This window comes from Ilyonectria robusta (genome assembly GCF_021365365.1).
Source record: "Ilyonectria robusta strain PMI_751 chromosome Unknown BGZ61scaffold_2, whole genome shotgun sequence".
In the NCBI taxonomy this organism is placed as follows: Eukaryota; Fungi; Ascomycota; class Sordariomycetes; order Hypocreales; family Nectriaceae; genus Ilyonectria; species Ilyonectria robusta.
The window spans coordinates 37269-51887 of NW_025764436.1; the positions used below are offsets into that span (position 1 = coordinate 37269).

The 14619-nt window shown below is 53.9% G+C and overlaps 6 protein-coding genes across 6 annotated transcripts; 3 read left to right on the forward strand and 3 right to left on the reverse strand.

Annotated features, from left to right (window-relative positions):
* The first annotated feature begins 144 nt into the window (after positions 1 to 144).
* Positions 145 to 1372, forward strand: BGZ61DRAFT_440121 (uncharacterized protein). The gene has a single exon (XM_046244445.1). It carries the CDS (start codon positions 314 to 316, stop codon positions 1205 to 1207), a length of 894 nt encoding a protein of 297 aa, XP_046110160.1. The 5' UTR covers positions 145 to 313; the 3' UTR covers positions 1208 to 1372.
* A 401-nt stretch (positions 1373 to 1773) lies between these two features.
* BGZ61DRAFT_526467 (uncharacterized protein) lies at positions 1774 to 2521 on the forward strand (the record flags this gene model as incomplete). The annotated part of the gene is made up of 2 exons (XM_046252958.1): positions 1774 to 2048; positions 2098 to 2521. 2 exons carry the CDS (start codon positions 1774 to 1776, stop codon positions 2519 to 2521), a joined length of 699 nt encoding a protein of 232 aa, XP_046110161.1.
* An 872-nt stretch (positions 2522 to 3393) lies between these two features.
* Positions 3394 to 4127, forward strand: BGZ61DRAFT_340290 (formyl transferase; the record flags this gene model as incomplete). Its single annotated transcript, XM_046239297.1, has 2 exons — positions 3394 to 3793; positions 3862 to 4127. The coding sequence occupies 2 exons, from the start codon at positions 3394 to 3396 to the stop codon at positions 4125 to 4127; spliced, it is 666 nt and encodes a 221-aa protein (XP_046110162.1).
* A 4-nt stretch (positions 4128 to 4131) lies between these two features.
* Positions 4132 to 7070, reverse strand: BGZ61DRAFT_583374 (muts domain V-domain-containing protein). Its single transcript, XM_046256320.1, has 5 exons — positions 6850 to 7070; positions 6542 to 6792; positions 5884 to 6489; positions 5394 to 5823; positions 4132 to 5346 (listed from the first exon to the last, which is right to left on the reverse strand). Exons 1-5 carry the CDS (start codon positions 7064 to 7066, stop codon positions 4280 to 4282), a joined length of 2571 nt encoding a protein of 856 aa, XP_046110163.1. The 5' UTR covers positions 7067 to 7070; the 3' UTR covers positions 4132 to 4279.
* An 897-nt stretch (positions 7071 to 7967) lies between these two features.
* On the reverse strand, positions 7968 to 10428 carry BGZ61DRAFT_489393 (membrane magnesium transporter-domain-containing protein; the record flags this gene model as incomplete). Its single annotated transcript, XM_046250211.1, has 4 exons — positions 7968 to 8325; positions 8377 to 8473; positions 8810 to 10118; positions 10192 to 10428. 4 exons carry the CDS (start codon positions 10426 to 10428, stop codon positions 7968 to 7970), a joined length of 2001 nt encoding a protein of 666 aa, XP_046110164.1.
* Positions 10429 to 11890: 1462 nt separating this feature from the next.
* On the reverse strand, positions 11891 to 14295 carry BGZ61DRAFT_526472 (uncharacterized protein; the record flags this gene model as incomplete). The annotated part of the gene is made up of 5 exons (XM_046252959.1): positions 11891 to 13585; positions 13641 to 13739; positions 13803 to 13920; positions 13974 to 14068; positions 14131 to 14295. 5 exons carry the CDS (start codon positions 14293 to 14295, stop codon positions 11891 to 11893), a joined length of 2172 nt encoding a protein of 723 aa, XP_046110165.1.
* Positions 14296 to 14619: the final 324 nt, after the last annotated feature.

Below are 14619 nucleotides of genomic sequence, written 5' to 3' on the forward strand. Positions count from 1 at the left end.
TGTGCGAATTGCTACCATTCGTACGATTATCTCCCTCGACCTCGGCCTCACAAGCAGAACCCGGCCGGATCCGCACCCGCTCGTCCGCCATTGTCATGCATGCGCAGGAAGTTTCGCCGGCTTCTTCACCTCGGCGAGAAGCTAGTCGCATAATAAACTATATTTAAATCTAGCTTGACTACCGGAATACTGCCACTCTCCAAATCCGTGTTCATATAGTATCGTGCAAACTATCTGCGTTTCTCCTCGATCCAGCCACAACGAAACTCACCAGCCGTCTCCCCCACATCGTCGACCAGTAGAGACTTTCAGCATGGAAGAACATGATAAGACTGGGGGTAATGCGGGAGAGGGCGATGGCAGAATATCCAACAATACCAAGGGTAAGGAGAAACATGCATCTACCAGTGCCTCTAGATCCATCGCCAACCGCCTCCAAGCTTCCGGGAGGTTGGCGCTCAACGCAGTGACTGGTGGCCCTGACCTAGCCAGCCAGCAAGTTGGGGAAAAGGGTGCGGCGAGCTTCAGCAACCTTGACACGTCAAAGGCAGGGGAGGCATCGTCACACAGGCTGCACTGGACAGGAATGGGCGATTCCATGAGAATGCAAACATCATTGGACACCAGCACGGCATCTCGGGCGTTTAATGATTTTGTTGGGTCTGGGTCTTCTTTGGACTTTGAGCAACAGCATCACCATCAGCAGTCATATCAACGAGATTCATCATTCGTCAAGCAACAGAGGGTGGACGGCGCAGCAGTTGTCAATCTGCTCGATGGACCCGACGACGATGAGCTTGACTTGGGAGCTCATACTGATGCGGCCGATGACGATGGTCTATCTCCCGAGGCGGCGGCCAAGCTTCGAGAAGCCCTCTTTAATTCCACACATCTCGAGCCCCGTTGGGACGATATGCTCAACTTCACCCCGGACTTTCTCAGCGAGCCGGCTGCCTCGGCGGAGGATGCGCAGCTCCACCTAGGGACCAGGAACCTTGACGAGGCACGAAGCATCTGGCTCCATCAATGGAGCGACGTTCTCTCCTCATACACTGACCAGGTTTGGGGCGACCTGGAGCCGCTGGCGGCGGAGGCTCGGCGCGAGGTGGAAGAGCTGTCTTCCAGGGAAGCCGTCCCCAACCAAGCGCCAGAAACGAAGGCACTTGATCGGTTGAGACAGATCCTGGCCCACGTCCGGGGCCATTGATGATGATTAACTGCGGAACAGGGCCCCCTTGTATGCATATTATTCACTTTGTCTTCAAGCAGTCTACTACATAGTACACTTGTTAATGAACCACCTACGAACTAAGGGTTGACTAGGAGGCATTTGACGGCCAGGGAGCGGTTGCTTGGTGGGCTGTGGATGCGGGGTTGCTCGGTCAACTGGCCCAACCACCAATGACATCATTCCACGCCTTGTCACCTCCCGTATCCAGGTCGGGTCAGCCCCAGACTGAGCCGACCTAGGAGCCCAAGGCCTGCACAACCATGCATTGCTACAGGATGAGAGAGCGAGACAAGCATTCAATCACCACCCCACCGCCGGACATCGTCCCAGAACCCTGCCTGACCCGGAGTCCGCGCGACGGTAAAGAGGAAAAAGCCACCCCCGGCTGCCGCTCCGGCGCCTGATGGTCCCTGTTTCTTGCTTGGCCACTCACAAATATCCATCTCCCTCGCCTCATCCTAAGTGCATACCATACATACTCCGTTGGCATCTTCTGAACACACCGCTTCGACCTCTTGACCCCATCCTCCGACATCGTCATCATGATCCGCCAGGGCTGGCTGTCGCTGGCATTGCTTGCGGGCCAGCTGCCCCCAGCTATCGCAGTCTTTGCCGCTGCAACACTAACAGCCTCTGACGTACCCGCAGCGTCCTACGTGCCCGCAGCCTCGTTTCTCTTCAGGAGGGCTGATTCATGTCCCTCTAATACATTCCAGTGCTCGAAGGACCTCGGTGCTCAATTCAGCGACATTTGCTGCCAGGACGGACAGACATGCGCTCTCGATGCCGATAACAGCCCTGCTTGTTGCCCTTCCGGGTGAGTGTGGCTTCCCGAACTTGTGTTCGCTATACTAACCTCGTCGCAGCGCCGTCTGTACCGGAGCAGCACCGGCCTCAGCTACCGGTAACCCGACTGCGATCGCGTCCTACGTCTCCAACTCATACTTCTCGTTCCCGTACGCCCCGACCTCATACGCCGATAGCGACGCCTGCAACTCTGCCGTCGATGTGTGCTCAGAAAATTACGATGCCTGTGTGACGGTCCTCGGTAGCGGCGGCCAATATGGCGTGACCATTGCTGTGCCCGGCGGTGGAGGAACCACAGTTGAGGCTGACGGTTCTGCCCTGGGCACTTCAGCAACCTCAATATGTTCGAGTTTGAGCTCTAAGGCTTGCTCGGAAGCTACGAAGTGCTCTGAGTATGGATCAGTTGCTCCCTTCTCCACACGGGTTAATGTCTTGGTAGCTGGGTTTGGCATTGCTATCAGCCTGCTTAATGTTGTTATTTGATGTAGCCACCTCCTGCTTTTGCGACGGGCCAAAGCCACGGTTAGCCGCCGAGCTGACAGTGCTTGGTACTCGGCTGGAGAACAATGGCCTGTTCTGGGCACTCTATTGTCTCTCCTGGAGCAGTATTGTGCGGGAAATAGCGGGTCATTCGGCACACACGTCGTTCCCTGTTCACAAAAATGATGGCGAGGCCGTAAATGCCATGGTCCTGTTCATACGGCGGCATTTTGGCCGTTGTGGTCTTTTTGATGAGGCAGCTCATTCTCTAGCTGAACTCCGAGAGTTAGGATGATGCAGGACTTCTTAAATATTTGGTTGGCTTCACATCAGGACGACGCCATCCCAGTCCTACAATGGTAGGCGACTGGGCCGACGGCTACGGTCCAGTATGAGATCTTGCCTTGGAGCTAACGTCACGGTCAAGGTCAAAAGGATCTGGCCCGGGATTGATTTGCATAGACTTTGCATTGAATTTGTTTTGGCGTCAGGTTTATTGAAGGAAGCAAATAGCGGGGTTCAGTCTCGAATGATCCAAATTCGTTGTACATATACGCCTGGCTTAACATAGTGTTGACACGTTTTTGAACGAATTAGTGCCAGAGGCATAGGACCATAAGTTACACAATCATCACGGAACTGCTTCTGGCTGACAGAAAAGTTGCCCATGGAGCATTGGGTAGCAGAGTTTTGCGGGGCGTCTGGCGCTTACTCTAATGTCTCATCCACCAGCCGTTCAGCAGTGAACCACGGAGGATCTCGGCTCCCCTCCACAGGGCCACTGGAAAAAGATAATGCAGACCACATAGAAAACCCTTACATCGCATCTCGCATCGTGTCCCGCATCGTGTCCCGCATCGCCGTCAACCATCACCATGGCCGAAACTACGCTTCTCGTCATGGCCTCCGGCAACGGGTCCAACTTGCAGGCCATTCTCGACGCCTGTGCCGATGGGCGGATCCCCAATACCCGCGTCTCCAAAGTCATCGTCAACCGCAAGACGGCCTACGCTACCAAGCGCGCCGAGTTGGCTGGTGTGCCCTCTGAGTACTTCAACCTCGTCAACAAGGGCTACCACGCCGCCGGCGAGAAGGACGCCGACAAGGTCAGCGAGGCTCGGGCTCGTTATGACGCCGACCTGGGCAATAAGATTGCTGCCGAAAAGCCGCACATGGTTGTCCTCGCTGGCTGGATGCACGTCTTCACCAAGGCCTTCCTTGACCCTCTCCAGGCTGTTGGCATTCCCGTCATCAACCTCCATCCCGCCCTGCCAGGTACGTGTCTCTCATCACTAACTAACTCACATCATGCTGCCACAATATACTCACTGGTCTTGTTATAGGCAAGTACGACGGTGCAGGCGCCATTTCCCGTGCTCATGCCGATTGCCAGGCTGGCACCCTAGAGAATGGCCGGACTGGCGTCATGGTGCACTATGTTATCGCTGAGGTCGACAGGGGAGCGCCTATCCTCGTTCATGAAGTTGAGTGCTCCAAGTCTGACTCCCTCGAGGATTTGGAGACAAGAATCCACTCTATCGAGCATGACTTGCTTGTCCGTGCTGTTGCTCAGTTAGTCCAGTCGGGTACTCTTCAAAAGACGTTGTGAACACATTATTCTTTTCCTTTTCCTTTGTCCCTGTGCTACATCGAAATGAGGCCTTCTCATGAGTTCTTACACCCCTCCGGAAATATCACTGTGGCTCTCCCTTCGCCGTGCATATTTACGCCTGCGTCTCCTCGAACGGTAGACATCAGGTCTTATGAAAGCAAGTCTTCCAAAGCACTCTTGACGGACCCTCCACCATCTCTGCTCACGTTACTTCCATCTCCTCCAAAGTCTTCACCTAGAAACCTTCTGGCTATTCTTTCCGCTTCGTCTAGCTTCTTTTCTTCTTGCGGTGATAGACGAGTACAAATCGCCCCGATGTCCTCATTCTGTGCTAGAAGCAAAGCAATCGCGTCGGCCCGCTCAACAACCGTGCTTGGGACACCGTTTAGCGCTGCGCACTTGCCTCCAAAACTTGAGGTACTGTGTCCATAAGCAAGGCTAAAAAGGTATGTCACCTGTTCATCGGGCTGTGGTGCGTTCCAGTCCACTCTCACATCTAGGTGGGCCAAACACAGACCCTTGTGTTCCCGTAAGTAACCTCCCTCGAAGATCTCATGATAATGGGTTGCTACTAGGAGCCGTGGTGAATTTCGCCCCAAGGCCAGAAAGTGATTCAATAATGAGGCGAATAAGCCGGAACCATCATCTGCGTTGGTCCCTTTCCCGAATTCGTCTACTAAAACGAGACTTTGTGAAGTTGAGCATCTCGTCGACAACGCCGCTTGCTTTAGGTCTCTGGCAAATGCACTCTCAGCCCCGGACATGCTCTCTCTTGTAGACATGCATGTTAGAATCTTGTCTGTGAGACCGATCGTGGCCTGGCTAGCAGGCACAAAGCTACCAAGATGTGCGAGATAGACGATGATGGCCACTTGTTTGAGATAGACGCTTTTGCCGGAATGATTTGGCCCAGTTAGAACCAAGGCTTGCGGCAGTTTTCCATCGTAGTCGTCGCAATCGGATTCTCCCGATGCGAGGCGGCAGTTGTTGGGTACGAAAGACGGCACAACGAGTTCTTGCAGAGGGTGACGGCCGCCCTCGATCTGAATCACACTTGCCTCAACCATCGTGGGTGCTCGCCATCCGTACTTGTCTGCTCCCAGAGCCAGTGCCATGATCGCATCGAATTCGCCACAAATATCCGACGCCGAGACAAGCGCATCCTCGTGTTTTATGATTCTGTTGGCAAGCCCGTGGATGATTTCAACCTCCCTGTCTGGCCCAGGGTTAGTATGGAGAATGGCATAAAATGAAGCTTCTTACCTCCGATCTGGCAGTACATATCTCCATACTCTTCGTCGAGTTCTGTCATGTAGCTGTTTTTGTAGCATACAGCTCCCTCCGCCTCAAAAAGTTTATCCCATACCCCACCAGCTGCACCCTCTCCCTCATATCGACCGTTGCCGGTGTCTGGATTCGGCTCAACGACAGTGAGGAACCCGATTTGAGGCAGAAAGATGCAAGAGCGTACGTACTGACAAGCCCATTCTGGTAGCTCTCGGTTCATGTGATTGACCACTTCTGTCAAGAAGCTGTCCATTCCATCATATCTTCTCTTGAGCTCGTCAAGTTCATGATCCACTCCAGTCTTGACAGATGATCGATGACGAGACTTAGACTGGTCGAAATCAATCGTTTTGTTGATCATATCACCGACCGAAACGAAACTAGGGGCGGCAAGACCATCGAGGAGCTGCAGAACGATATTGTCAGTACGCTCCTTAAATTTGTATTTTAGATACAGGGCAATTACCTTGTCAATTATCTCAAGGCCAGCACATCCATTCAGCGATGCCACAGCCTCTCTTAGGGCTAAAATCTGAGCCGTGAAATTTTGGATGGTAGCCCATACTCCTTTGTCGAATGACTGACCAGCTGACGGAAACTCTATGCCTTTTCTTAATTGAGTAAATGTTGTTCTAATGTTTCGGATCTTGTGTAGGAGTGAAGTGATTTGGGCAAGACAGTCTGCATTGTCGGGCTGGAGTAGCGCCGAGATAGTCTTCTGTCTCTCCCTGATTAATCCCATATCACGCACCGGGCGGAGAAACAATTGTCGTAATCGCGTTCGGCCCTGGGACGTACACGCTAAATAGTGAAAAAGGCCATAGACCGATAAACTCTCCTTGGTGCTGTCTTTGTTCAGGTTGGGACCCAATGCCTGGCTGTTTGGGTGAAGTTCGGTCTGGACAAGTTGGAGGGATAAGAGAGCATCGGAGCTGACAAACATGTAAGCTGAAAGCGAAAACATCTCAACCGACTGAACGCGGAAAAGAACACCTGCGACCTGTCCGTCGGGTAGGAAGCCAGCAGACCGGCGGCGGTGGAGATCACCTAGCACAGCACCGGCGCAACCGACCTAGAAATAATCAGTTCTGCAAACAACATAAACAGGTTTCGGAACGACGAACGGAAACATGGCTGCCAAGATTGATAGATGCACCACAGCGGAGAGACTTGAATACTCGGGATTCCTGTCTCAGGCCTCCATCTGCTTGGCGAACACCGTCATTATGTGGGTCGCCGTCAATGCCACCTGAGAAGATCGCTTTAATGGAGTGTGAATGAGCGACTTGGAGGTTGAGCAATCGTTCGAAAGCTGAGTCGAGTGAGAATTCTGAAGATTGCAAGCCACGAAAAATGACACCATGAGAGGATCCCCCTACACAAGGTCAATAAAGCTTGTTGGTGGTAAGCAGCAGTCTGGGACTAATTGTACCTTCGTCTGAAGAAGCACATTGCTTTTCAAGATACACGTGAAATTCTTCAGGAGCTCTGGCTGATATGAGCAGGGTGGTAGGTTGGATGTGAATGAGGAATTGTTCGGCAATGTCCATATTTGCCATGGGAATGTCCTCTGAAATTCGTATGACGCCTTCTTCGGTGGTAAAGTACGCACAACCAATCGTGGATTTTTCTCGCATGTCAATGGCCATTATGACTTCATTCAACACGGATTCGGGGCTGCTGTGGTCCCTGATATCCTGGCCGCTAGCGACCGAGGCTGGTTGACCTGAGTTGCGGACGCTGGAAGATGGCGTATCAACCTGCGAGCTGTTCCCTGGGCGAGGAGAGCGGAAAGACTGGCTAGGAGACAGTGTCCGACGCTGAACTAGGGGGACGGATCTCCGCGGTGGTTGCCGCCTTGTTGAGCCTGTTCTCGACGACGAGACGGTGCTGCTGCGATTGGGCCGCTGGCTTTGCCCACCAGCTTTCCCACCCCGACCCCTTTGGCGCGAGCCAGACGCGCTTGAAGAATGTACAGGTGGCATTTGCGAGAAGAGCCAGGCACAGGCTCACAGTATGGAGTTGTAGGGAAGAAATAGTTGAAGGGTTACAAGGAATTGCAGACGTTGGGGGGAGTCACTACTCCAGTTCAACATGGGGTGGAGATTGTGGGAGGCATATGAGAAGGCGTTCGAAATGTTATATTTCCAATTTTGCTGCCTTGTGTTGAAGGTTGTTGAGAGCTTATTAAGGAAGGCGACGCCGAGGTAAGAGGGAAGGTGCGGTGGCATGTCAGTGGACCGCTGCAGCCCACTGACGATCAGGTAGGTAGGTACCTAGATCCCGGTACGCCTACATAGCAATTCTGGCGCTTTATGTTGTCTGCGTTGGGATATAAGTTGGCTTGCAGTAGGTCGGATGATGGGTTCCTGTGGTGGATATCTAGCGAGCTTGTCGTCCTCAGTTGACATGTCCCTTGGGACTATTGAAAGGCCCAAGACTACTAGCCGATGAAGGAGGTCCCAGACCGAGATTGTTGCACAATCGAATGCGCCATAACCGGACCACAAGATCCATCTGTATTTGGTACACATTCTCAACGTGTCATCATTACTTGCTGCCAGCCTTGACCCAGTCTGCAAAGTCACGCCGTTGCTTGCGGATATCCACGAACCCCGGGCGCGTCTCCAGCGCACCAAATGGGTTGCCCTGATAGTCCTTGTCCACCTCGCCGCTGCCCGAACGGAACCCGGCCGCTCCCTCCCGCTCAATCTTGCCAGCCCACTCGTGCCATCGGATCGGTCGTAGCTTCGGGGATCCCAGAACTAGCCCTAGGCACACGACCAGTGTCGCTGCCAATGCCTCGATGGATATGTCGATTGGTAGGGAGTGTGTTGATAGCTGTTGTGCCGTGGCGTGCTGCGCTGACGCCGAGGCGATGGCTGAGTGCTCCTGCGCCGAGTAGCACCTAGATTCTGGTGGTTAGTTGGGTTGCATACCGAATCAGATGGAGACATACGCGTGGGCGAGGAGCACAAGGCCGGTCACAGTAACGGCGCGGGAGATCCAAGTCATTGTGTGGTTGGGTTGTGTTGTTCGCGCGGTTGATTCGGGTTCTTTGGGGACAAGTCGCAATTCCTCTGGCAACATGGATGCGAGCTTGGTTGCAAGTGGACATGGAGGCTGCCTGACTAAGCGAATCCACTCCGAGCGGAGAGCATATTGACTCAAGACATCAGGCTGTTAGACCAAGAGCCTCGATGAACGAGTAAAGGGTTTGTCCACAAGCAAATATGTGTTTCTTGAATTGTTCTAATATTACACGCACGCAACATATTTTCTAACTTAATCCGCCCATAATGCTAATAGCGCCGCCCAACCCACCATAGTCCGAAACCATTAACGCCAAATTCACACTCACGAATCACATGAAATCCACTGCTCAAACTGACCGGCCTCATCCAGTTCCTCTAGCTTCCAGTCTTCCTGCGTGCCTCTAAGATATGCATCGTGTTCTGAAGCTCCACCGTACTCTGCGATTGCCATTCCCAAGTCAGGCCCACCACCCAGATGGGGTTGCCAGAGCTCCTCGGTTGTGCTAAGGGGCATGTCGGACCTAGGAAGTCCATCGCACATCCTTTCTACAGGGAATGGGATGCCAACTGGAGGGTTTGTAACCAAACCAACCTCCTGGTAGTAGTTGTCAATGAACCCAGAGCTACCTTCCAGTGGCGCGATAGGATACTCGAAATTTGGGGATGAGTGTCTACTCTCCACAGCGGGCTGCATTTCACCAAGAGCGTTGGGATATTGATGGACATGAAGATCGTACGGCGACGACTCGACTTGGTAGTATGGGAGCAATTGCGGTGGAGCCGGGGTCGCATATGTACGGAGGTCCTGGTAGGGTGCTGATGAGTGGTCCTCTATTGTCCCGGGTGCCGGCTCATATGTCAAAGAAGGCGTCTCGCTTAGTCTCGATACATGGGTGGTGTTTGCTTGTCGTGGCACGCGTCGTGGAAGTCCACGGGTGACGCCCCAGTCCGGATCATCGACATCGGAGAAGACATCGTCGCCTGCCTCGTTCTCCCGTCTGCCTTTGCGAGTCTTGGAAGGTGTGAATTTGTATCCCGGGTGCGCTTGTTGATGGTTAGACCGTTCGAGCCTGGCCCATTCGTTGAACTCTTCGTGGATTTCGACTGGTTCCAAGGACCAACCAGCCCCGCAGACTTTTGACACATGCTGGTGGTTGTTCTTGACGCACTGTGTCTTGGCCACTTCCTGATACGCCTTGCGGTACAGCATGAAGGCATTCATCGGGCGCTTGATCTGACCTGGCTTCCTATTGCGAGATGTCTCGAGGCGCCGTTCTTCCACGGATCGGTTTACGAAGGTCGCGATATCGGCGACAGGCAAATGTGGCATGTCGATGGCGATCTGGGTGAGAGGTTTCGAGACGATGGATGATATGGTTCGTTGCTTCTGGTCCTTGACTCTCTTTTGCACTCGGCCTCCCTTGATTCCCGACGACTTCTGCGTCGCAGATCTCTTGGAGATGCTCACTCCACTGCGAGTGGCGATCGAAAGGTTGACTGGGCTCGGGGTTGGAGGCGATGCCTCTGGCGTGTATGGCATATGGATCTGATGGCCCGTTATGGCTGTGTTTACTCGAAAGTATGGCAAACAACTTACACTGTAGCCCAACTCCCCGGGGAGGGGACCATATGAGTTGATGGCATCTTGTCTAGCGGGATAGCCAGTCTGCTATATCTATTAGGACGGTGGTTCTTTAAAATACCGGCTGTCGAGGGCCGAGAGGAGACTAGGCACTTACCAGGGACATGTCGACGTTCTTCTGCGAGTAGTACAGCGAGTGCTCATGGGCTAAGAAATCGGCCTCCTGGCCGGGGCTGCTGTGTCTCGGCTGCAGGCGCGGGTAGCCCAGGAACTCGGAACCCGGGGCCAGCCCGCCTCTCGGATGCGATGTATTCATGGATGGGCTCATTCTAGAGGACTGCTGAATGAAGCCGTCGATGGATGGTGCGGGTGATGGTGGTGTTGGCTGTTCCATGCCGAAGGTTGTCTGTGGTCGGACTTTACTGGGCGACGAGACGGCAGCTCAGGTTGGCGTGGGAGAGTAGAAATGCGGTCTGGGTTGAGGAAGATGGAAGGCGTCAGGGGATACTCAGGTAGACAGGGGGGGCGTCTTTGGTTGTGAAAGAGAATACAAGGCGAACGGAGACTTCTTTCTCCTTTTTATTGACGGTACCTGGGACGATCTTATGCAGCTTGGCCTATAACAAGGAAAAGAAACGGACTCAGTCCGTTTCTTTGAGAATACCGAACGGGGGGATATGTATATGCATTGCATCTAGCCGACTTCCTTGTTACTCTTGAACAGTCCGGCAACGCGAGGACCACGACCACAAATAGACAACAACGCGGTGCCGTATCCGGTTCAAAGAGCCAGGCTGAGGAGATGGTAGGGCGAGCAAAACGGACCACTCCGTGCGCCGTCACCCACGAAGTTGAGCTTAAGCTGCATCGCAGGAGCCGCTGCCCGGCCCCTCCACCGCTTGGCCATGTCATGGTGTAGTTGACGTGACCATTGGTGTCTGCCTCCGCAAACTGAAAGTGTGAGCCGCTAGACGCCCGGCGCCCTCCCTTCAATCGACTGGAATGCAAGCCACCGTCGTCTGGCACTCCACACCGTCCGATTGGGCGCAGCGCTAGCACAAGCCATGGCGCATTTCATTCACATCCGCCTGCCTCCCCCACCCATCCATCCAACTGCTTGTCGCTCCCTTGATGCTGGCCATGGCGAACACACATCACCTGTCCCTTCTTCCGGGTGCCTGGCGCCAGTTGTGCTTCCCCTGGTGTCCGTCGTGTGTGTGCCGACAAAGTCAAACGGCTCGTCTCCCCTTGTTTGCAAATTCTCCTTGTGGGAGCCAGCCGGCACCTCGCAGTGTTCCAGTGTTCGTTGTGAAAGTCTGTTTGATTGTGTGGGCGACCAACCAATCATCCAACTTAGACTCCCTGCAGCCTTGACCGTAGCCTTGTCTGTAAGACGGATACCTGCTTATGTAGGTATTTGCCGCGAAACGTCTCAGAGCTCGGACCGTCTATTCATATTCCGGCTTCTGGTATTGCCGACAGATCACTTTCTAGATGTAGGTCCGGCGTTGGTGTGTGCCAAGACTGGCTACCCACCCCAAACGCCGACTGAGCTTGTATAATATGCATGAGAAGAGGTGGCGTACCGGGGAGGCCGTATTATGACAGTGCGCGTGTTACGGCTGAATACTGGACATTGCCAGCTGGTTCCTATTCAATGTGTCTCCGTGGCTGGTGGCTGATTGACCAAGTTTCGCCGCATGTGACTGGTCGGTCGCCCCTCCTCGCCTGATGCTTGGAAGGCTACCGCAACACACATGATCTCCCCAAAACATGGTGAACCCAAAAATGCATTGACCATGACATTCCCAGAAAACAACGCGAAGGATACCGTCAAGGCCAACCAGTCAGCTCGATCAAGGCTTGGCAGAGGGACTCCCGGAGCGTCGCGGCGGCTCTGATGGTTTCGATGGTGGTGTCAATACCTGGGGCCTGGGAGACGGGGAGAGACTCGCAACCGGGGGAAGAATCGGAGTTGCGACGCTGATTTTGTTTGCACTGCCTGGGTCTGTCGGTCGCAGCGGTGAGTGTTTTGTAGGCGAGATGCCAGCTTGGGCAGGAAGGGTGCCGTTCTGCACGTACGCGGCACGATAAATATCGCGGCTGATTTTGGGCGTACTTAGTGCAGACTCAAATGATCGGCCACCTGAGAGGCTCTGAAAGCTGCTAGATGGACTAGCAGTTCTCACAGATGCCGTTGGAGAAGCAGCAGTAGCGCTTTGCTGCGGGTTGCCAGCCTGATGCTGTCGATCAGTCTCGCCTGCATCCAACTTGATAGGCGCCGGAATAATCGGAATTGCCCGGGGAGTACTCAGGACTGGTTGAGGGGTGCCCAACATCGAGTTGGGTGACGGGGCAACGCCATCGAGAATGGAACCGTTGGCCGAGCTAGACGCCATTGATGCATCATTCAACGCCTGGCCGTTGATCCCACCGGCAGGTACCGAGCTTTTGGGAGAGATTTTGACAGCTTTAGGCGCGGGAGTGTTGCTTGATTGCTGAGCTGGTTGACCTTGTCCGCGCGGGCTGTGTGGGTGGGTGACTTTCAACTTGATAGTTGTCCTGGGACGAGCCTTGGCCTCCTCGTGGCGAGTGCAAGATCCGCATACAAATTGGAACTCCGGGCGTTCAGCCTCTGCTTCGGTGATTCCCAGACACTTGCTATGCTGCCAGATGTTGCATTTCTCGCACGCGACGCTATGTGTTCCGTCGTCGACCTGTCCGTACAGGCCACAGAGACAGTCGAAAACCCAGTCCTCTTCTTCTTGTTCGAGCTCCTTTAGAGCTAGCTTGTTTCTCTCAATCTCCGCCTGGAGGCGACGCTCTGATATGCGTCCATCGCTGGCTGTCATGCTTTTGCCATCCTCCGACAATTGCGCAAGCTCGTCCTCATGCTGACGACGGCGGGCATCGCGTTCTTGCTGGCGCTTTTCTCGCGATATCAATCTAGTATCCCGCTCCCTCTCCATTTTGAGATTCGTCGCTTCTTCGCGTCGTTTTGCTACCTCGGCCTGTCGGCGGCTTTTTTCTTCGTCCTTGGCACGTTCTTCTTGTTTCTGTTGCTCGATCTTCCCGGCAATGCGGCTTGATCGTTTGGCGTTGGCCATCTTGGCAAGGTTGGCCAGTTCGCGTTCACGCTGTAAATCTTTCCGTTTCCGGCCATCCTCTTGTTTTTCCAGAATGGGCACGAGGTGATCTTCCAACTGGCTTCTCAGGATCTTTTCGTTCTCATCTCGAGTTTTCCGGAATCCGTCAACAACGGATCGCACATCAGCCAATGTGACGGCAACACACTCCCAGGTCATGCCCCCGAGGCTGTCATCTTCTTCTTGTTCTCTGTTCGCTCCATTGTCCGTATCGGCTAGTTCATCTTCGGTAGAAATGGTTGTTCTCCGTCTTTTGCTTGATCGACGCCCGCCACGGTATGTTTTCGACTTCTTTGGCTTCGTTGTCGGAGCGGAGGGAGGAGCCTCCGTCAAGCGATACACTCTGTTGTCGTCCAGGACATAGTACGTTCGGTCATCGGCGTCCCATCCGTACGGCTCGATTCGCTGGTAAAATAAGTTAACGATGTAAGTTTCGTTGCGTGCCAAACCTAAAGCTCACCCAGTTCGTTTGCTCAGTGTCCTTTTGCTCCTCCATCTTGTCCCGGATGCGTTCGGGGTGGATCATCGTCCACTGTGTTAACTGCTGTAAAACCCGAATCTACCAAGAAAGGATCCATTCATTAGCTCTGGCTCAAAGAATTTTGAATGCGACAGAGGCTACCTTGGTCAAGACATCGAAATCGCTGAACTTGGCAGGCACTTCGTCGTCACCAAACGGGTTGTCACTCGGCGCTTTGGCCAGGAACTGCTTGCGTGCTTGGTCATCAAAAATATCGTGGCTTCATTTCGTCGTTAGCAAGGCGCAAATCGGATGGATGCGTCAGAGACGTACGTCAAGCCGCGATGCGACGATACGAGTTTGAGAAGCGCAAGGGCAATGTCCCCTAGCATGGGCGAGATCGGTTTGAGGCACTCGACTTCGATTTCCTATGTGTAAGATACGCGTGTCAGCAAAGAGTGTCGAGTCAAAAAGTCGGGAGTAGCAGTACCTCAATGTCAATGGAGTCTGGGATTTTGGCAGCCTTGCCGAAGGTGTAGATCCACTGGCATAGGTTTGCGAACTGCCACATGTTTCGGATTCGATGCAGCAGAGATGGCTCCGAGTCGCCAGAGTCGCCATCGACGGCTTGGAGGGATCGTTTGCGTGACGACATGTTGGCGAGGCGGTGGTGTCGATGCAGGAGTCTGGCGATGCCTCTGGCGCGTCACGGTTCCTGTGTCGGGAGAATGAGAGCTGGGAGTTCGCGAAAAGGCTACGCTGTGGCGCAGTCAGCCACAAGCACATGCCAGCAGCCAATGGTGCGCACTCAACTCGCCAAGTATGCACGTCGCTTTGAAGCGGCCGCAGCCCGCACTGTGGCAGGGCCGTGTTCTATATTAAGAACTGCGGCATGTGCCTGAAGTCGCGACCCCTAATCGCCATTACAGGACAGTGCCCGTGCCAACCGACCGGTACTGTGACAATCGTCCCCGTCGTC

Bases quoted from the DNA above. Each gene is read 5' to 3' on its own strand.
- BGZ61DRAFT_440121 (XM_046244445.1), top strand. From the start codon at position 314: ATGGAAGAACATGATAAGACTGGGGGTAATGCGGGAGAGGGCGATGGC.
- BGZ61DRAFT_583374 (XM_046256320.1), bottom strand. From the start codon at position 7,066: ATGGCCATTGACATGCGAGAAAAATCCACGATTGGTTGTGCGTACTTT. The intron at 6,793-6,849 runs GTACAATTAGTC...GACCTTGTGTAG, and splicing joins ATGTGCTTCTTCAGACGAAG to GGGGATCCTCTCATGGTGTC. The intron at 6,490-6,541 runs GTTCGTCGTTCC...GATTATTTCTAG, and splicing joins ATCTTGGCAGCCATGTTTCC to GTCGGTTGCGCCGGTGCTGT.